This window comes from Corvus brachyrhynchos, unplaced genomic scaffold (genome assembly GCF_000691975.1).
Source record: "Corvus brachyrhynchos isolate BGI_N302 unplaced genomic scaffold, ASM69197v1 scaffold346, whole genome shotgun sequence".
NCBI classification, from domain to species: domain Eukaryota; kingdom Metazoa; phylum Chordata; class Aves; order Passeriformes; family Corvidae; genus Corvus; species Corvus brachyrhynchos.
This window is the reverse complement of record NW_008238644.1, coordinates 5,187,593-5,210,277: the sequence shown is the minus strand read 5'-3', so window position 1 is coordinate 5,210,277 and position 22,685 is coordinate 5,187,593. Positions and strand designations below refer to the sequence as shown.

Below are 22,685 nucleotides of genomic sequence, written 5' to 3'. Positions count from 1 at the left end.
TATCCCTGCTGCATTGGATCTGCTTGCTCAGCATCCAATTCAAATTCCAGATGCAATAAATTATTGCACATACATTTCCTAATCTTTCCATTAATCTTCCAGCAATGTGTTTCAAAAAGTTGAAAAGCAGCACAGTTCTTCTTAAACTTATATAATTTTGTACTTCTGAATTAAAAAATTTCACTGTGCAGCTTCCCTGCCTCAAAACCCCCAAGTGCTAAGTTGATGCCCCTTGTTTTTCCAGGACAAATACATTTATCCTGGATACATTTCCAGGATAAATTAGAAGTAGCAGGAGCTGTAAGTACGGAATTAAGGAATTTGCCATTCTGCCATCCAGCACAATTCCTGACAGCCCTCTCAAATTGCCTTTTGCAAAATGAAGCTGCCTCACATTTTCATCACTCTGTATTATCCTCACCTTCATCTGACTTTGTTGATGCAGGGTTGTTTGTAAGATCTTCTACATTTCCTTCCCCACCTCCACGAGATCTTGAATTCCAGACTTTAATGACTTCAACATCATTATCACTGCCACTTCCACTTGAGCTACTCTCTTTCTTCACCTTTTTCCCCTTGGATTTTTTTTTCCTAAAAAGCAACATTATACACCCCATGATTTTTTTTTTTAAATCCCACTGCAAGAAAACATATTCTAACATACATAAACTAAACATCCACTTTACAGAAATCACTTCAGTTCTGTAAGGGAAACCACACCAACAAACAAAATAAAAGCTCAATTACTTTGCATAATCATCAGAACTTAAGCTCATGGAAGTTTCATCGGAATCTGAAGCTATGAAGTCATCCATGCTGTCTTCATCAAAATAGCCCTCAAAAAGAGAAAAAACAGAAATTATTAAGTGTGTTCATCCAGAAGCTTTTATTAAATCTTTAGCCATCTGCTTACTCTTCATTTAAACAATGGTAAGTTCTACAAAGGCCTGGCCTTGCAAAATGTTTTAAGAATGACAACATACCCAGCAAGAAAAATATGACAAAACCAGCAGCAAAATGACCCCACAGCAACAAAGATTTCCATTAACTTGACGAAACTTTACCTAGAGTTTGGCAGAGCTTATTTGGAAAGTTCTCAAGTGAGAGTATTTTGATATATCTAATTTACCTTATTTTCTTTGCTAATATAATCCAGCTGCAAACACCAAGGGTGAGTCCAGATTCTGCTCAACATCTGGAAATCCTGGAATAGTTTAGCTCCAGCTTTGCCTCTCCCACCTTCATTTCCACCACCTACACCTGACAATAAAAGTTCAGGTTTTAGAGTGAGCCCTGAAGTGAGTTTGCCACACAGTGCTCCCCTTCCAAGAGCCCATCAGTGCAGATCTGAGTGCTCTTTCCAGCTGCACATCACACTGTAACATCTCTTGTAAAAGGGCTCAAATTACTCAGTCACAGCCATTTTTTCTCCTAGTTAAAGTTGTCCAAATTAGTTTTTCCCCTTCGTCTTGATAATGAGAAACATGATTATATATTTTACATAAAAGCACATTGCTCCCCAGTACAGGAATGTATACAAATCCTCCTAAAAAGACAGACATGTCTATTTAGGTTTTGTAAAAGCAGCCCAAGATGGAAAACACAAAATAACATTTGCATTTAGGTTTCAATGAATCTGGCCAACTAATTTGAGCTACCTTTAATGACCTGTAATGCTGCAGTATTCTACTACAAAACAAAACCAAAAAGCCCCAGACTATTTGTTTGCTGTCCAAGCACTTTAGTGCATGGTACAATGTTCAGAAAGTTGATTTTCACCTACCAATTGTGGCAAAATGCCCCTTTATTAAATGCCATCAGTGTTGTCCCCAGGGAGAGCTGCAGGAACATACCTGTCAAATGATCCAGGTAATACTGGTACAGCTTGCACTGGATCGGGGTCATCCGCACCTCGAGCACGTACTCGTATTTGGGGGGCAGGAACTTTGTTAATGCTGTGTAATCTTTCCTCTGCAATTTTACAAACAGTGCTTCAGTCACAGAAACATGGGAACGACTCCTGAGAGCTTCAGGACTTGTGGCATCTCAAAGGACAAAGCACTGTGGATCAGTGACAGTGATTCTGGTGCTTTCCAGCCACACAGTGGGAAAATCTGGGCCAGTAAATAACAGTTCACCACAGGCCCTGCAGCAGAAACACACCTGCCCCACTCAGGTGCTTGTCACACCGAAGCCTATGACCTGCAAAGCCCATGGCCAGTTCCAAGTCCTTGCAAAGTTCACTGCAACTCCAGGAGCTGCTCTGGGAACCACTTTTGGGTTTTTTTTTTTAGAATACTAAACCCCAATTTTACTTCTGTTTTGGGTTTTTTTGACTCTTACATTACTCTGTCTCTCCACTCACCCAAAGACCACAAGAGAGCTGCTCTCTATGGACAGGATCTGTTCTGCACTGGTGCAGGGAGAAAATCATTTCATCCAATGCTTTTTTTATCTAAGGTCTATAAGGTAATGAGTTCTTCACCCTTTTGAACCTGAATAATTTTCCTTCTCTCTTGTTTTCTGCTGTTCTGATTCTCACAGATCAGAAAAAATACATATTCAGAAACAACTGACAAGCTATGGACCAGCAACTTTCTGTGCAGACTTTAAGGCAGCTCTTAAATGTGCATATGGAATTAAAAAAAGAGTATTTCAAAGCAACTCATATCCTACTCTATCATAAAATGCTCTTGTCTCCTAGCAGGAAACAGCTGTATTCTCTAATACTTGTATTTTAGAATACACTGACATTTGGAGAAAAACTATGAAGTTTATCTAATCCCAAAGAATGCAGAGATCTAACAATCAGTGAAAAATACTAAAGTTAGAAGATTTATGGAGCTCTCAAATCAGAAGTTTACAGGCCTTTGGGTGCTTTTATCAGAGGGAGATGAAATAACTCCTCTCCTTCCCTGCAGTTAAACAAAGTGATGAGTTAGGGACAAACTGTTCTTACCTGAACACAGCCAGCCAACATCTCATAGAGGATGTGAGCACGTTTCTTCATCACTCTGACATCCACCAGAGTGGAGTCTGCGCACTGACCGTTCTGGATGGGATTGATGAATCGATTCCGGAATTCCTTAATTGAGCCAAGCAAATTCTCCTTAATGAAGTTAACCATGCAGTGATCTAGGAGAAAAAACCCAGATTTGAGTGGTTCAAAATGGAAAGCACAGTGCTGGGATTAATGCAAACAGAAAATAAACGAGTCACATCTAAATACAGAGAAACGTCGCAGGCAGCTGCGCTGTATCAAATTCTTCTCTTCCAATCAAACTAAATATATCTTCTATGGCTGACAGGCAAATGTGTACTGAAGGAAATAAAAGACAACTACTCACATTCTATAAGATTATTCTGCAGTGGTGTCCCTGTCAGAATTATTCTTCTCCTAGACCGAATAGAATTCATTGCCTTAGAGACTGCAGATGCTTCATTTTTCAATATGTGACCTTCATCACACACCACAAAGTCAGGACCTGGAAAGAAACAACTTTCAATCTCTCCACAATATTTTATTGCCACAAAGAACCTGAGAGCATGAAGTATCCAAAATTTGTTCAACCAGTGTTACTTAAAGGATTTTTTAAACTTTTTTTTGTGTGTTTCATGGTGAGATTTTTTAGCACTGATTGGGTTCTCACTCAGCTTTTGCACAAGCATTCAGAGTAGCCACTCTGGTGAACTAAAGGTTGTTGCTTGTAAAGTCTTCATGGCAAGGATTAAATTCAGCTTTGCAGTATATTCCTGTTAAAATGGTCTATCCCTGCAGCTGGCTGTGCACAGCTGCACCTCCATCCATCCCATCAAAACTCAGTAAAACTTCCTTCTCTCCAGCTTTAGGCTGCCATCTACTGACACTTGGGCAATCCCAAAACACCCAAAAACCAGGTAACCTGAAATTTTTCATCAAGGCAAGAATATCACTAGGGGGACAGAGTGCAATCAGAAGTCTTAGATAATATAAAACAACCAGGTTTGATCTGAATTACAGACAAGTGAATTGCCACCTTGCAGCTGAAAGTCACCTCAGCAATGTCCTCAGCCTTCTTCCAGGAGATAAAATATCACTCTGGTTTAAGTGAGCTGCACAAGGAATGTCAAAACGACACCACAACACATTCCCACAGTATGCAAAGCAACTCTAATAATAAGATAAATAATACCCAACTTGGCAGAACAGACTTACACACACTAATTGCTTTCAGATTTAGCACAATTTCTGGAATTTCTTTCCTTGAAAATGAAGTAAAAGATATTCTAGGATCCAACTAGTAACTCAGAAGAAATGTTTTACCAGCTCTAAACCTGACCTCAGTTCCAGCACTCTCAACTCTGAAAGCAGCTCATGACAAGTTGCTGCACCTTGGAGAAAAGCCACCAGTTGGGTTCAGCAATTCAGCTCTAAAAAGGCCAATATTTGAGGAGCAAAGGAGGATTTGTCAGCAAGGACAGTCTAATCTTTTGCAACTTACTGAGAATACTTTTTGTCAGACTAAATTTAAACTGCCTTGTAAAGAACAAAATTAATTCTATGGCAGTGATCAACGACAGAGAATCAATTAACCTCTGACTACTCACATGCCAGTGCCAGACACCTTAATCATGCCATTTTAAGGTGATTTAGAAGTGATCTGAATCTCACATGTGAAAAGAAATAAATCAAGAAGATATTTTTTTCCAAGCAAAAAACCCAAACAAAACAAACCCCAAACTTTTGAAACAAGTCTAGAAGACAATTCTGAAAATCCACATATGAATTCCAAATGCACTTAGGCTTGTTCAAGCCAATGTATTTCTGAATTTTCCCATCTGCCACAGAAACATTTCCCCGTATTATTTCATGACTTTTGTACCTTCCCAGTTTTGACAGCATGAAAAACAGAGTGGCTACACACAAAGCCTTCCTTTAATTTTATATAACCATCTCCAGCAGGGACAGATCCTTTCTCTAGTCCTCATTTCATTAAAGACTGTGATTCATTCACATGAAGCTAGAGAAATTAAATTACAAAACCATCTCAAAACCTGTTGTTTAGAGTAAGCGAATGACAGTAAAAATATGAAAAAACCCCAATCTTAGTACAATTATTCATGGTTTGTTTGGCAGGCATGTAGCACTGATATCTTGAACTAACATCTTGGCTACAGTTCAGCAGCAGGGATTTTCATAAATGTGTGGAGTTTTTCCCTTGTTCTTAAAAAACACAAATGCAAATCATTATGGACAGAACATTCCTCAAAATATGATAAGGAATGTAAAACTTAAAGGGACCTCAGGGGATCATTTAGATCATTTTCTCCATCTGAGATAAGGGTTATGAGAAAGGGACAGACCTGACAGAAGTGGGAAACTCCACAGCCTCTCTTGCTAAAACACTGTGCAATAATACCCAAGCTGCTGCAAATCTGAATAAATTCTGCCCTTTCCTTTCCCCAAATGATGTCAAAACCAACTGATAACACTCCTTCCATTAACCAGCTTCTAAATGGTGGAAAATGTGTCAGTTTAGTTGGTTTTTTTCTAGGCTAAATAGCCCTACTCATGCAATCTTTCCTTACAGTCTTCACCTTCTCATCCTTACTGTACTTGCACATGTTAATATATTGAAATATATAAACGAGAGATATATAGAGGTATATATACACAGTTCTCCTGTTCCTCTGAAGTCTACAAGAACTTTATACAACTGTCAATTAAAGAGCAGTTTCCAAGTTAAACAGTGAGAGAATTTTTGTGAGTAGCAACAAGTAAAAAAAAAATATAAAGTTATTGAAGTGCTACAAGCAGAGCACAGCAGTGATCAATAACCAACAGCCCTTCAGCAATGGCACAAAGCAGCCTGGAAAACCTGCATGTGTATGTAATCCTGCCATTCTTCCACGTAGCAGAGCTGGGTAATTAATGAAATCACTTCTCCACCCATAAACTTTGGCTAAACCTTCCCCCTCTGGTCCCCTTAACAATGCAACACAAGCTTCACATATATAATATGTCTTACCCCAGAAGTATTCACCAGACACATCTCATTAAATTAGCACTTAAATACCAAATTTGCAGCTTTTTAAATGGGAAATGCTCTCAGAGGCCAAGGTTTCCCTATCTCCAGTCCCAGCAGCAAGCCAGCACATGGCTTTCTCCTGCACTGGAACCTGCAACTGTCCATGCTGACTCACCAAGAGAGCAAAAAATCAAATGAGAATCTTGCAATGCACGTTCTCTTCCATTTAGCCAATCCAAATGGCTCCAAAAATTAGTGGGTAGCAACACATGGACATTTCTATCTTTTGGCAATTAGTTAAAATATAGAAAGAGATGAGGCAACATGAAATGCACTCAAGTTGTGCCAGGAGAGGTTCAGGTTGGGTATTAGGAAAAATTTCTTCACTGAGAGTGGTTAAGCATGGAAGGAGCTGCCCAGGGAGTCACCATCCCTGAAGTGTTCAGAAAATGAGTAGATGTGGAAGATCATGGCATAGCTTAGTGGGCATGAGTCTGCACTTGATCTTGGAGGTCTTTTCCAACCTTCAAGTTTCCATAACTCTATAAAAATAATTAAGGAGTTATTTCAAGGTTGACTTTCCTAATGGTCTGATTCCCTCCTACCAACCAGTCCGAGAAGAGAAGAGAAGAGAAGAGAAGAGAAGAGAAGAGAAGAGAAGAGAAGAGAAGAGAAGAGAAGAGAGAACAGGAGGCTCCATGTTCATATGGAATTATTCAGAATCTGTAAGGTTCAGTGGCTTCCAAACCCAATTAAATCTACACAAGTCCATGACCTAATCCCAAACACTGCTCTGTCCCAGTGTCTGAAGAGGTCTGGAAGGAGAACAGGAACACAGCAGGGTAAAAGCATGGGATGGGACAGGGCACATTACACCAGTCACTGTCTCCTCCTAGCACTGCACTGTCCAACATGCCAGAGTCCAGCATTTTTGGGGTTACACAAACACAAATCCATGAAGGGACAGTGCTGCTGGAAAGACACATGGTAACAACCCTAATGTTTGCCCTTCCTTACACTTTCCACCAGGGAAAACTCCCACAACAATCAATCACTGTATAACACTATTTCATCACTGCACCAGAACATGACCCACTGAGCAGGAAATTACTGTCCTGTCACCACTACTTTGACACAGCAATTCACACCTTTTATCCCTTTGCTTTGACTTTCCTGGCAATATTCTCAATAAATGCAATATCCTGAGAAAATCAGATATAGAATAGCACTGACAGCACAGGGTTCCCCCCCTCTTTTTTGGTGTTTGGTTTATTGTTGGGGTTTTTTTTGTTCTCAGTAACTACAGCTTAGGTAGGAGGAGTCAAAAAACCCATTGGCAAGAAGTACATTTCCTTCACTGCTTAAATAATGTGTGTGGAATCAACACATATATCAACAAAAATAGTTCATCAGCTGCTGCACTGGAGCTTCCCTGACTCCACAGCCACTGTAGGACTTAGTCAAGCTGGCAGAAAATTAATGTTTTAGCTGCTCAAGCAGCCTTTCTGCAGAGCTGGAGATGCCAATTCCACTTGGCCAATGCCAATAACCACAAAGTTACTTTTCCCCTTAAAATAATCTCTTTGTCTGTTAGAACAGAATTCACAGCCCTGCTTTAGAAGGAAACTTCACAAAATCAAGCTCACCAAGTACAGTTATCAATCAGAAAGAGGGAAAAAAATAAAATCAATCACAGACTGTCAATGTAAAGATAATTAAGATTCAAGAAAACCCACCTCCATTTACTTTGCCTTCCATATCTGCATTCTCAAGGAGAAATACCAACAGTACAGCAAAGGTGCCTTTTAAAACCAGTTTTTAAGACATCCTGCATAACCCTAAGTTATTTTCAGGTATCAGCTGCCAGTTCAGAATTTGCAAGGAAATTTTGCTATTATGGTGAACCTTCCTAATCCTAAAATTTTTACTCCTTTTTGGTGACCACCTGAGAAATCAGTTATATTAACTTGGAATACTTTCAAGTGCTTCCATACATGTTGACAATAAGTTTGCTCAGTTCAGCTCAGCTCAAAGCAGACATCTGTTTCTCAAGACTGAAAAAATAATTACCTGCTTTATCTGCATTCCCTTAATTAGCGCTTCATTAACACTTGTTTTTTCACACTTCTAAGGTACACTGTCTACTATTTTCATGTGTAGCTGCGCCCTTAACGGTAAATTTCCATCAGGGACAAAACAGCTTGTGGTTGTAACAAATTAACAGATTAAAACAGCCTTGGATCCCCAATAGACAACTCAAATTACTTTGCAAAGGAAGCAATGCTAGCAAATAAGAATACTTAGTAAGAGAAGTTTCCAGAATATATTCCTTGTATTTGATGTAATAGAAAAGACTATTACAGAAATCTATTTACAAAAGCAGATGGGAGAGATTCTGCACAAATTTCTGTAACTCAGCAAAAGCCAACAAAAAAAAAAATCTGATTTTTCTTTCCTCATATACATACACCTGGTAAGTACAATCTATACAGCCTGTATTAATTTTCACTTACCTGGGTCGACTAAAGCTTTATTAAATATTTCTTTAAGTTTTCTACTCTTCACATTCCTGCCTTGGGCCAGATTTCGGTACATCTCGTAGCCAATGATCATCACACCTCCCTCGTCCTGCCAGCGCTGCAGCATGTAGCTCCTCTCCTGAGGCCTTTTCACAGTTGCCAGCTCACAGACCTTCCAAAGGGGAAAAAAACAAAGCTTTAATTACTCTTAAAATACTCAAAGAATGGTGCAACTTTTAATACTTACAACATATGAAGTAGAATTTTCACATAAAGTGCATTCCTTAGCCTGTACTCTGAGTGGTGGAACTTCCCAATTATGCAAATCATTCAGTTATTTCATGAAGAACTCTTTTTAAGCCTTTTACCTCTAGTCTTTCCTCATCTTCCAAACCTTCTTGCCATTTTTCAAACTCATTCAGCCAGTTCAAGGCAGTGTTGAGTGGACACACGACCAGAGCTGTCCGAAAATCCAGTTTGTCACATAGCAAGACTGTGTGGAGAAAACTTACTACCTGCAAGAGAAAAAAACAAGCAGAACACCAAATAAACACCAGGAAAGAAAGATAAATGTATCTATTCAATTATGTAATTAAATTACCAACAACAGCCTTGTTTAAACATGTTTTTCCTGTTTTAACTCACTGGTTAAAATTTCATACAGGTGTTTTTGGAGTTCATACACTCTTTACTCTGTGTTTCATGGCTGCACACATCCTTCACATACTGAGATCCACTTTTGAACTGCTGAAGGATTTCATAAATAGAGAACCTTCCCTTTACATTTCACCAATCATTTTCATAAATTAATTATTTCTATCAGGTCATTTTTAAGCTTTCTCCCAACACTTGCCCCAAACACAAAATAAATTCACAGTCAAGTTTCTCAGAAGTGAACTTCAGTCTTAAAGCAGTTTCTCACACTTGATTTTCAAGGTATTTCAAAGCAAATTCTCTCAGAAGAGCTCTGCAGCAGGTTACGGCAATGTTTTCCAAGGATTCACCCTGCAGCCAGCCTAGCTGTATGTTGCACATGACAACACCTCCTTGAGGCCTGGAAAAAACCCAAAAATCTTTTGGTGTCGCTCAGTGTTCCTGCTGGGCTGCCTGCTTTGAGCAGCAGCAAACAAAGGCAGGATTAGAAAAGAGTCAGCAAATCCCATGGCAGCTCCAGCTCTCCCACTGGACTTTTAATGCACAACAGCAGAAGTTCCTTCTGCATAAAATCTTGGTATCTGGCAACTCTGATTTAATAGATTGTTCAGAGGAATTTCAAACTGCATGACCATGCTTGGAACACTGGGCAACAAAGTGCTTTTGAAACAAAAGGAGTTACTGGTTGTTCTGTGGTAAGACAAAACTACTCAGGAAGATTCATGACCAAAGTCCTCTGTCCTGGCCAGCAAGTCCCCAGCTGCCTGATTTCCCTGATCTCTTTGCAAACTGCAAAGTCTCCTAGAACTCGTGGTGGTTCAGCTCTTTTAAGATCTAAACAGCAAATAGCATCACAGAGCACAGCAGAGTGACTGGCAGATGGACACATGCAGAAAAAACCAACTACCTCAGCTTCAAACACCAGCCTTAAAAATGGGTTATATTGATATATGTTTCTAACTATGGCTTTTTCTTTGATTATCAAGAAGTTGCAGCCAAAATTACTGTCATTAACACATCTGGATCACTATAAAAATACCCTCTGCTGTGAAGTATTTAATCAAACTATATGGTGTAAAAGTGTAGGTGTAAAAAGTCCCCTCCACAACAGTTCTGCAAAGCATTGCAAATCTCCACTAAAAGGTGTGATTTAACTCCTGAAGAACCACACCACCTAAGCTAGAATCAAGTGTGAAAAATACACCTTTCAAAGGTGATTTTCAAAGTGTTCTGTAGAACTACAGACTGTCAGAATACTGTGTCTGTCACTCCAATTTCCCTAAACAAAGCAAATTTTTATATTTGCTGGAGCTGGAGTTAAAAACCTGCTGTGCACCAGCACCAACCACAGCTGCAGCTTGGTTTGCCTGAACTGGTTGTACCGCGAGTGACCTTGGTCCCTCTGATCATCCTCAGCTTTGTTTCACTCCAAAAACCCCCACAAACCCACCAGCATCTGACTTTAGAAATAAAGTCTGGCATTACAAAATAAAAACAACCAAATCTGATAAACTTGTACTTTATCAGCAGCAAATGAATTTAAAAACAGTCAAGGAAATAAACCACTTAAGGGAAAACGAATGAGGAAGATAGTAAAAACCACAACCTGCTTACAATTATCACACTGTCTTAGAAACAGGTTCCTGGAGCCTCTCTCCTACCAGCTGTATTTATTTTCTTGTTCTGAGTTGCAAGGGAGCTACACAGAAATCAATTTTGTTTCTTACCTGTAATGTTTTCCCCAGGCCCATACAGTGAGCAAGAATGCAGCCAGAGCCAGGAGATGTCTTGGTTTTTTTTACAGATTCACAACAGCAATCCCACATGAACTGAACACCTGAAGGAAATAATTGAAGTTTTCTGATTAAACATTCACTTTATTAAAGTTCACCTGATAAGAGACAGCTGTGATCACTGAGATCATGATAACTCTTAGGAAAGCAGCTGTCAGGATAATTATTGATTCATTTCTGTCCAGTGGGTTGTATGTGGGATGATCTTTGTCTTGAATTTGATTATATTCACAGTTTCTCTGAAGATGTGGCAACTGGGTTGGAAAACATTACTGTGAGGATGCAGACTGACTGATCTTGGGGACAGGGAGAAAAGAAAATGTTCTGGTTTTACCTGCCAAGGAGTTTTTATTCTAATTCAGTCTGCATAAAGTGCTGTGCCCCTGGAGAGAAAAATTTAAATTTTTTTCCTTTAAAGTCTTCCCTTACCATCTACTTGGTGTGGTTTCAGTCTGGTCACTATACTCCTGTGAACCTGCACTAATGGTTCTTTGGTTTCTTCATCTTCATCTAAAACCAGCTTGGTTGTAATGGGACATTTCAGAGGTGAAGCATCTTCGATCTCTATCACCTGCAAACAGAACCAGGGCACCAGAGGAATATTCTCACGTGAATAACATCCACCATCTGAGACACATCAGATTTAGCAGAACTGGAAGTCATAATTTATTTAGTAAAAAGAAGCTTTCAATTCTTTACTGCCTCACAACTTACTCTGGCACTGAAGTGAAGCAGCAGGGAACTGAAACAACTTTCTAAAGATCTCAGCATCAAATAAAACTTACCAAGGTCACCCTGCAGGAAACTGCAGATAAAACTTGTGGCTTACAAGGCTGCATGTAAGCAGTTTTCAAAAATTACCCATCAAATTACACTGAGGTTGAAATTTATCATCTTAAACATGATCAGGAATTCAAGTTCACAGAATTTTACAGAGAAATCAGACCATACCTCTCTCAATTTCTCTCTCTCCCGTTCTCTCTCTGCTATACGTTTTCTTCTTTCTTCTTCTTCTTTAAGTGCATTTTGCGTTTCTGTTCGAAGTTTATCATCTTTAATAATTTTTCTTATTTTCTTCCTGCCTTTTCCAGGAGACTTTGAGTCATCATTGTCCTCATTCTCGGAGTTACTCTATTAGAAATTAAATAAAGTACACATTAGCTAGAAAATTATGGCACAGACCATCAAACCCTTCTTTCTTAGACAAGCTCCCAGAAATTCTTATACACACAGGTGAAGTTCAGCTAACAAGAAAAAAGATGTCTTTTATAAAAGTATGACAAAAGAAGTGCCACCTTAACTGTAATGTATTCTGAGATACCAAAGATAAGCCCCGCTGTGCAAAGGCGGTACTGAAGGCATTGTTATCATTTAATAGTTGCTAATGATTATTAATAAAGCATTTCTTTTCTGTTATACTGGTGCTAAATCAGATCAGCCCTTACTTCCACCACACAGGACAAGAAACCCCAACACTACTAAAGATTTAATCTACAATTTGTCTCACCTACATTTAGATTAAAAATTCCATTTACTTCAATATCAAGCATTTTTATCAAGATGTAGACAGGAAAAGTTTTTAGTTAAACAATGTTTTACCTCCACAATGGTGGCACTTTATAAATTTTAGCCTGAACTGACATTGAGAAAAGTTTTAATTTTTTACTGTCCTTTGTGCAGAGCTGTTTGAGATACCCTGAGCAGCTGGCAGAAGAGACAGCAACTCCCCATTTATTCCTTCAAAACATGATACAGCACCTTATTCTCATTTTCACTTGACGAATCCTCCTGAACCTTTATCCTCCTTCGTTTCTTTTTCTGTTTGTAGCTGCGCTGGTTTTCTTCTGCCTCAGCTTTTTTGGCAGATCTATTAAAATACAGAAAGGCAATATTATCGATAAACCATAATAATCCACTGCCTTGCTGAAAAACAATGGTAAAGAAGTACGACATCATTAATTAATAAAATACGCACTCCTTTTGTGCAGTTAGGGCTGACTTCCAAATTCCTTCCTGCCCCTCAGCCCACTGGACACACAAAGCAATGAGAAAACCCTACAGAATCTCAGAACTGTCAAGCAGTAGTTTTATACTGCAATCCACCAGCTGACAGTGTGTATTTGACATAAAAATGTCAATTTTTTTGTCCATCTTTTCTTGTACTGGCTCATCAAATTGTTGTGTACCCCCCACTGTGGTACAAATTCAAAACTCCCCCATTTGCTGCAAAATAAATTAATGTTCTATAATTCCTATAGATAAGTATCATCAGGGGTTTTAAGAACTGCTCCAAAGTGTTTAACTTTTATAGTCTCCCTGCTTAAACTGTTTTATTAAAACCCCAAATACACACAGGGTAAGCACAGCTCAGTTTTATTCATACCTTGTCCTTGGTCGTTGGTCATCCTCAGACTCACTGACCTCCTCACTCACTGCAGACTCGTGGAACTCGGAGTCATTTGAGTCATCACTGCTCACTTGAAAAAGAAACCAGCATTTATTTCATGGTGAGCATTGCTGCAAAGCCAGCAGCTCCTCACTGTACAACAAACTGGTAAAGAGCAACAAGCACTGCCAAGGTTTCAGACAATATGGGACCCATTAAACCCACATTTATAAGGAGCAAGAGGGATAAAAGGGGTACAGAGAAGAAAAGGTTAAAATTTAAGCACTAGCTGAGTCCTGGTGGATGGTTTATTGTGCCAACAAGCCTTGAGGTCTTTATGCATGAACATCTACATTTATTTTACAAGCAAATGAGAGAGCACATTATATGATGGAGGAGAACCGTGCGGAGCAGTATGGAACTTCAGAAAACAAAAGATGATTTTTAGTTAAACAGAAGCTTTTGTTTCAAATGCTCTACGTGTCATTTTATAGCCATACTTCAAGAAAGGACCCATATTTACTAACAACATATGAAATTACATCACTGCATTTATGGCTTGGCATTTCTTCAGGTAATGCAAGCTCAAAACTGCCTCAAAAAGCAATTAAAAATGCGCCTTAAAAAGCAGCATTAGCAATACTCTCCTAAGCACTTTGAGGAGCTAGCAGTGGCATTTTTAGGTAATTAAGACACCAGCATGGCATTTAACACCTTTAATTTCAGCTTGACCTTGAACACAGTGGAAAGTTTAATTGTTTTCTGAATGACAAGGCTTAAAACATGGGTTGCTCTGTATACATGGGGAAAGGTAACATTAATAACATAGGGCTAAAAAAGGCAAACTGAAATCAAATACTTTGTTCTGTTTGAGGGCAGTCAACTACAAAGGTCTGCTAAAGAATCTTGAGCTGCCTCTTATTTGCACATTAATTCAAAGGTAATTTACAGTTATTCCCCCTGAAAGAAATGTTGCAGGTAGAGTTTTAATCCCATATGGAGGAAAAACTTGAATATGCGAACAGATAAAAAGGAGGGTTTTCACAGAGGAAAATGCTAAACAAATCACATTGCATCTTTTATTCTGTGGAAGACCACAAAAGCTGGCTGGCATCAGTGCAACACAGGGAAGCCCAATGCACTTTTCCTGGCCAGGAAACCCCCACAGGTTCTTTGTTGCTGCCTGCAACAATAAAGCCAGCCCCCAGCCCAGGCTCATTTCACAGTGCCATCTGCTGCTCAGCTCCAGCCTGCTCCACTGGAATCCCAGCATGGACACATTCCTCAGGCACTACTGCCAGTCCAAGAGAGAAATTACTTAAAGGACAAGGCTGATTTTCCCAAATTAGACATCCTGGGCTTGCCTGTGCTGTTTAAAATGGATATTCTAAGACTCCACCAGATTAATCCAATTCAGAGGACACAGTAAGTGGAGAGAGCTGCAACTGTATTCAGCATTTCAAACAAAACTATTTATCACACAAAGATAAGGGAATTCTAGATTTCATATAAAAGGAAGTTTATACAGGGATTTTAAAATCACAGAGGTTGAGATCTCCATTCTGCCAAGCTTTGGACTTATTTTATAGAAGCAAGTACTTTTTAAGACCAAAAAAAAGATGTGGATTATGTACCTTTCCTTCTATTTCTGCGCTTCCCCCCTTCTTTTTTGTCTTTTGGTTTCACCACCTTTTTTTCTTCTCCAGATTCCCCATCACTCACGGTGAGCTTGTGCCTCAGCAGTCTGTGTCTGTATCTGGGCTTCTTAGATGTTTCTTCTTCCTCTGAATCTGACTCAGAATTACCTTCTTCCTTTTCAGACTTATTGTCTTCCTTTTCATTCTCTCCTGTCACACAGAAGAGTCAGTACCACATACATACCAGTCACTTTCCTATCTTACATAAATTGGGCAAGAATTAAAATCTGAATTAATTTCGGCTAAATCCTGTGCTTTTCCAGGGAATTACAAGCAACAACATACCAGTTTTCTCAAATGTTAAGTATTTCACACTGCCTGAATGCTTGGAATGCCTGTTCCAATGGCTGTGTTAGCCAAATCTCTCCTGTGCACTTGCAGAACTTACTGTTCTGTATAGATTATCCCTCACAAACCCCAAGGACTTCTTAATTGCTTACAAAAATCAGACTGTAACAAAAAAATAAACATACAGGAGATTAAAAGAGATGATAATCCTCATGACCACATACATTGGCCTCTATGTGGCAAATACTTATCAACCTCAATAATATTTTTTGCTGAAAGCTTTAACAACCATCATTTTCCCAAGTGACCCTTGAAATCATGACAGGTGCCACAGCACCATTTTGTCCCAGACGCTTTTTGGTGCTTACCATCATCTCCTGTGTTTTCAGTTTGCTTCGCAGGTTTCTTCTTTCCTTCCTCCGGCTGCTCATCTGAAGACGTATCCTCATCAGAGGAAAGATTGGCTTTGATTTCTTCTAAAAGCATTTTCTTGGCAATTCTTTGAAGTAAAACAGAAAACACTATTTATTCCATTGTTCAAGTAAATCGATGAATGACAAGTGTAATCCTACACCATTCAGAACTTCAAAAAAAGGGCTGAAAGCTGAACGAAAAAAAAGACACGTGATGAAAAGTCATTGTGGCAAGACAGGATCTATCAGCAAAAATCTCACACTAAATGTGATGTGTTGACTTGCTTTTAGAAAGCAGGTTTGTATAAAGCTTCTTTAGATGAGAAGTTTCCTGCTTTACAGCAGACTGGAAACGGTTATAAAATGTACAGACTTAGAGATTTCATTTTATTCATGGTCTATCTGGGTAACTGACCACAAGCACTTGCCTTACAGCAACTCTAGCAAAAACCCTTATGTGCTTATATACCCAAAAAGTCTGACCAACACTACAGGACCTGAATTTCAGAAAAAAATTATCATCTTATTTCCTGCTCCACAAACTGTCCGCTCAGCTTCTCATGGCTTCACTGCAGAACAAGAAAGTTTCCAGCTAATGCACAAGTGACTATGGAAAAATCATTTGTTTACATGCACTTTTAACACAAACATCTTGCCTGAGTCTATCCAAGGCAGGATATAAAATGGTATGTCAAAAGCACAGGAAAATAGTGGACTTATCAGAGTACTTGTACTTCCAGGAGGAAAAAGGATAAACCAGGTCTTCCTCATATAAATACCAGGAATACTGTAGTTTTCATTCTGAGGTCATCCATTTTAAATGAAAGATGTGTTTTCTAGGTGAAACCTCATCTGTCTTGCCTTTTGGGAGAATTAATGTATACTATGTATACATAGTTCAGGATGGGAAAGCTTTCACACCAGTCAAAACAACAGCTCAAAACCCATGGAACTGAACCACAATCCAGGCTTCACTTGGGAATGGCAAAGGAACGGGGATCCCTCAAGCAAAGTTGCTTATACACCAGAAAACTGCTTCTACAGAGCACTATAAAATAGGCTTTTAACAATCAATATTTCATTTTCCAGCCTGCAATGTGCCGCCAAAACAAAAGAAGTTTTTCTAAGGGAATTTTCCCAAGCTATCTTTCCTGATACTCCACACAGTATTTTCTAATTTTTGAGCACTGGTGTTATTTTTAAAAAACACTCTCACACTAATTTATATTCAGTTATTATTAAAAGATGGAAGCAAAATAGTTTAATAAACATTTCAGATTGTTCAGTGAGTCAGACCATCCATCAGCATCCAAAACACACCCTCCCCCTCTCTCTTGAGAAATGGCTTGTGAAGAAAAAACTGATTAAAACTTTACCAAGCAGTACCCTTGGAGAACTTTAATTCCACATCTATCATGAGATCACAGCATAAACCCAATGAAAACTTACTTAAGTCCACAGAAAAGTAACATCCTCTTCCAAATGCTTTTTGCATTAGGTCCTCCCAGAGGATATTTGGAAAAGGGACTTAGGGTTTGACTGGTTGTTGATTTTTCTAAAACCCAGCACATCATGTGTAACAGCAACAGAAATAAACAGCTCCTCATGTAAGAAATTCAGACTATATTTCTTCCATCTCTTAATAGTCAGAACTTTTTCTTCAAAATGAAACTGCTTGGAATGTCACAGGTTGGCTTCCCTTTGTCAGCTTTTCACATAAATTATTTACCCTTGACTTGTACTCCAGAAAATGCGCAGAGCAGTGCTCTGGCTACTCTTCTTGTTCAATAAAAACCCCAAGTTTTGGAAGAGAAAAAAACCTAAAAGGCCTGGAAAAAAACTGAAATTGAAGCCTGAAAGTCCTGCCTTTGACTTATTTTGGCAAGTGCATTAGCAAAGTTAACACAGCTTGTGGATGGCAACACTTACCTCTATACAAGTCACCTTTAAAAGGCTGACTTTGGTTCTTAGCAAAACAAGACCTTCATTTTTACTTGTTCTTTAATGAAGTATATTTTTAAGAGGAAAAGAATGCAGCAAATGTATCTAACACCTAAAAAGACCATGCACAAAATCTACCATCCATAAAGAGAAGATGCTCTCATTTTCCTATTAATCATCAGCATAACCAATAATCAGATTGGGTAAACTGATTAGTTTCTAATTATTTATAATAATATTGATTAAGAAGTTATGGCTACAATAGAAAATTAGTCCTACTTTTTATCTAGGATAAAGACTTAACCACTTGCAACCAAAGTGAGATGGGACTGTTTGTTAGTGAGAAAAGCTGCATTTTCTTCAACGCATTTAATTTAGGCTAAAAATGTGAGACATTATTAAGACGTTCAGGATTTAAAAGATGCCCATTTTTAATTAACTACAGATCTGATAAGAATGGTAAGTGTAAGCAATATTAGACCCAAAGAGATTAAGCCTTGTAAATGCATGTGACAAAATGACTGATGCAACAAATGGCTTATATGAATTAGAATAAATTGAGTACTGGACTCTGGAAGCTGGTTTTATATTAAACTACAATAGATGTTGACCAGGATAACACATCATATTTCTACTTTATGACAAACACATTTAAAGTGATCAGGTTTCTAAGCTAAGAAACTTCACATGGTAGCTTTAACATTTCAGTATTTGCATGAACAGCAGCAAGACAAACAAGCTATGATAGTGTGAAAATTCCCTCACTCACATTGTTCCAGAGAAAACCATGTAAATCAAAAGGGACTGTAATATTTACTCAGGTCAAGGACATAAAGGATTCTTGGCCATTCAGTTGAGCATCACCAATGGATTTAATTAAGAGCCACAGAAAGCCCTATGACCTCCAGCACGGGGTTTCAGGTAGTAAAAAATAAAGTAAAAAATAAAATAAAATTTTAAAATCCCTGCATTTCACTCATTCCTGCACCGATCTGCTGTGACCTTGAGCATGTCATGTTGCCCCACTCCATCTTATCTAAACTTATCGTGACATTTATATGAAGGGCACTCTCCCAACACACATTTATACAGTGCCTTACAGAACTGAGGCTGCAACCTCAACCAGGACACACAAAACCAACTCTAGAATCAAATAATAGCACATATGCACAATTTTGTATCGACTGGGCTTCAAAGGTATTTCCCCTTTGTAAGAACAACACCAGCAGAATACATTTCTAAATCATGAATTGATTACTATGGATTTTTAAGTCGTGCTAAAAGGAGAGAGTTTTCATAAGACAGGCAAACTGGAAGTTACCCAGGGGTTGCTTAGTTACACTGCAGGACTACTTTAAAAGCTCCTTCAGACATTGCGGCAGAACTGGAACAGTAGGTGCAGCCTCTCATGATGTGGAGTTAAGCCCACATGGTAATTTGCACCACTCTTGTTCATGAATTTCACAGTGCCAATACAATGGACTCTTTTAGAGATTGTTCAAAATCTTGGTGAGACAATGCTACCACTGTAAAAATCACTTTTCTTAAAAAGCCATGATTTTAAATTTTAGTTCATTATTGTGATGTTTCATTACCAATTCGATTACATCAACTCACACTCAGTGTTCATAAATACCTACTAATTATATGTAGAAATAAGGTTGCCTGAAATAAGCCCTTGGGTGGGGGAGGATGGTGGAATGTGGCTAATAAAAGCCACCAGAATTCCAGCTAGAGCACTACTGGCTTAAATGGGCCTTTAGGATGCTACTAGAAAATTCAGAACCCTTTAAAATATATTTTAAGAAATTAATATTTGGATGAAATGTCATACATGTCTAAAAAAAATGAGTGAAAACTGCCAAACACCTTGTTCTAAATACTGTGCTGTCTTTGTTGGAAGAGGCTGATTTTCAAGCTGTCAGAGTTGTATTAAATTAAATGCTTGGACAAGAAAAACGTTTTACAAAAATTTATTGTAACCATCAAATACTTAAAGGCATTCTGCATTAAATACACTATTAACTTCTTAATAAACAGAACTACTGCAAACATATCAAACAGTACCATTTAAAAGATCAGAAGGACCAATAATAGTTACACAACAGAAGATGAAAGCATACAGCACTGTATGGCATAGTATGACCCACTTGGATATTGCATTTTGGCAAAGATGATTTCAAGACTATTAATATTCATGTCATGCACAACCCCAGGTATGCAAATAACAGAACATCTAAACTAGAGACTTGCAAACAGGAGAGTTCCCACACTACAAACACCCAGCAGGTACTACGTACCCTCTTTGGCCTGGAAGAAAATAGGCAACTTCTCTGAATCAGTAGGTAAACTATTTAAACACTTTGTGTTGAGTAAACAGAAGAACAAGTTTTTAACTTCTTGAAATTTGTTCCATCTTTTTACAGTTTATAGCTCTGATTTTGGTGCCAAGTACAACACATGATTAAGGTAAAGTCAGACTGCATTACCAGTTAACATGTCTGAAGGTTGACAACACTGTTTATTGACAAAATACCTCTCCATCTCATGAATAGATGTTCAAAAGATCCCCTAAATAAAAACCTTAACAAAGAGGCAGCTTCAAAACAAAGTACAGAAACTGATTTTTAAAGCCCGAAGTTATATTACTGTTCGTTATCAATTAAGTTCATTCATTTCCCAATATAGCTCGAACTCATGAGTGAGTTCTGTCAAAAAAACATCTGTGTGGTAAATGCTGAACTTCTGACAAAAGTGTATTGGTTTAGTTATCGACCAGAAACTCAAAAAGCAAAAAAAAAGGAAGAAAAAAAATTTAAAATAATTAAAACAGGACTGAAATGAAAACAGAATTTTAAAAAATCTTGTTATACCAAAGTTTACATGTTCTGCTTATGACCCTGTGCTGTCAAGTCCCTAAAAAGCATCTTTCTTTAAATAGCTGAATTACTGGGTTAAATTTGATGACTAAAACCACACAAGAACTAATTCAGCAGCAGCATTTTGATGCCAAACTGAGGTCCGTAAAGGATATAAAACAGTGTTTTTAAAATTTACTTTAGCCACATATCCAAACATACAACTCTGTGAAACAAGGATTCCACATTCTAAACTAGTAAGGCTCAGAAGCAGAAAAAGACTCCACCAGCAACTGGTCCCACACATGCTATATGGCCAAAACAACAAAAAAAAATCAGTTTCTGAAATACTATATAAAAATTTGTTGAACAGCTCTTCAGTCTAACTACAGTGACTTCCAAAAAGAAACTGTGGCTTGGAGCTGAGCAATACTTCATGTTGTGCATTTACTCCTTAGGAAATGAAGCTTTTACATTTCTAGCCAGCTAATTTTGATAAGCTACAACGTTACTGGTAAAATATGACATGTCTTAGCTAACTGTATCTTACAGAGATTCTCTTTTATTGATTTCAAAACTGAAGCAATACATGTAAGCCACAATTCTGAAAATATCTATGCAAAGACTTAAAATATATAATTAGTATCTTTCATACCAGTTGAGCCTATGCACAGTGCTTGTAGAATCATGGCCTTAACTCACATTAGTCACTTTAGGTACTTTTTAGTGGATTAAAACTCAGTTGAATTAACAGCTGAAAATATCTAATACGGTTTTCCCCACATTTGTGCTTTCTCTTTATTGAGAAAAGTGTTTCAATTAAAAAAGCATATTAAGTAACAGTAATAACCAAATTAATTCTGAAAATATTGCAGCACTGCATATTGCACAGATGCAAATTGTCACCTTCTACTCCCAGAACTAGCTGAAATTCACATTTAGCAGCAGCAGCTTTTTACCTGCCTGCAAGATCCTTTGTCACCAACCTCCCACTCGCACCGGGAACCCCAGCGGGACAGTGCTGCAGTGCCTTGAGAACACCCCCTAGCCAGGTGTCTCAGCTACCACTTCTAAACACTTGCTTTGCATTTCTGGCTCTGGGCCTCTGTTTTCTGGCCCCGTGTTCACACTTGCGGGAGGCCCGTGAGCGAGTCTTTACCGGGCAGGCAGCCGTGCTTTTTACCACCTGCTTGCTCCTCCGTTGCGCCGGTTTGCGCCCACGCCTAGGGTGTGTTATAATCGTTTTTAAGTCCTTACGGAGGGTATCATACCTATTCTCAGGGTCGTCATCATCATCATCTTCCTCCTCCTCCATTGGGATAGTCCTTGATAGAGCCTCTCCCTCATCTCCTGCAAAAAAAGCCCAAGAGAAAACACTCAGTACATGTAAACCCGGCAACAAACAATACACGACAGCACAATGAACAACACAACATGTGAACTACATCTCCATCAAAATCCCAATTTATAAACAGCTTGGTAATACCACCTTTCTACCAGTTACCTGTCTTGACAGATAAAAATAAATGTAGTTTTTCAATGCACATTATGCTTGCTGCTACACACAACTTGCAACTCGTTCCTAATTACAAACTGTGATTTGGGATTTTACACCAAAACACAGAAACTAACTACTCTACCCAGGAATCAGAAAGAAGTTACCTAAGAAATTATTTGCCCTAAGAAATTATTTGCTCTGTCAGAAGCTCCTCTAGTGAGTTTGGCAAACTGAAAAGAAGGCACAAACAAATACAGGACAGAACTGCTTCCCAAGCCCAGGGGCTGCCATGAGGAAGTACTGGAGAACACTAATCCTTCCTATTTTTGCTTTCAGACCATGAGTGTGTGTAAAGAGTTGTATTTTGAGAATTCCACATGCTATCCTTACTGCAAATATCCAAACTCAGCTGCACTACATGGCACTGTCCCATATACAAAGGACATAGAAACCAACAGCGTGGGACACGTGACAGAGAAGGAACAGCACAGTGTGAAGCCTGCCCTTAAGCTCCTCTGCACTCTCCTGGCTGGACTGAGGAATTTGGATTGTTTCTAGCACATTCCCAGGCCTGTCTCCTTGCTTTTCTCTCTTTTTTTCTTGCATGCACATCAGACAAATCTGCTAGGT

General features: G+C 38.6%; 1 protein-coding gene across 2 annotated transcripts in view; it reads right to left on the bottom strand.

Moving 5' to 3' along the window:
- Positions 1 to 22,685, bottom strand: part of ATRX (ATRX, chromatin remodeler) — a 55,526-nt gene that overhangs the window by 14,906 nt on the left and 17,935 nt on the right. For both annotated transcript variants that reach the window (XM_017737551.1, XM_017737550.1), the window contains 16 exons: positions 21,829 to 21,907; positions 15,714 to 15,844; positions 14,995 to 15,207; positions 13,358 to 13,451; positions 12,733 to 12,841; positions 11,926 to 12,105; positions 11,404 to 11,545; positions 10,909 to 11,018; positions 8,896 to 9,042; positions 8,522 to 8,699; positions 3,348 to 3,485; positions 2,960 to 3,135; positions 1,854 to 1,971; positions 1,130 to 1,260; positions 748 to 836; positions 422 to 591 (listed from right to left, as the gene is read on the bottom strand). In XM_017737551.1, the coding sequence (XP_017593040.1) occupies positions 422 to 591; positions 748 to 836; positions 1,130 to 1,260; positions 1,854 to 1,971; positions 2,960 to 3,135; positions 3,348 to 3,485; positions 8,522 to 8,699; positions 8,896 to 9,042; positions 10,909 to 11,018; positions 11,404 to 11,545; positions 11,926 to 12,105; positions 12,733 to 12,841; positions 13,358 to 13,451; positions 14,995 to 15,207; positions 15,714 to 15,844; positions 21,829 to 21,907 (2,205 nt within the window). The remainder of the gene's footprint in view (positions 1 to 421; positions 592 to 747; positions 837 to 1,129; positions 1,261 to 1,853; positions 1,972 to 2,959; positions 3,136 to 3,347; positions 3,486 to 8,521; positions 8,700 to 8,895; positions 9,043 to 10,908; positions 11,019 to 11,403; positions 11,546 to 11,925; positions 12,106 to 12,732; positions 12,842 to 13,357; positions 13,452 to 14,994; positions 15,208 to 15,713; positions 15,845 to 21,828; positions 21,908 to 22,685) is intronic.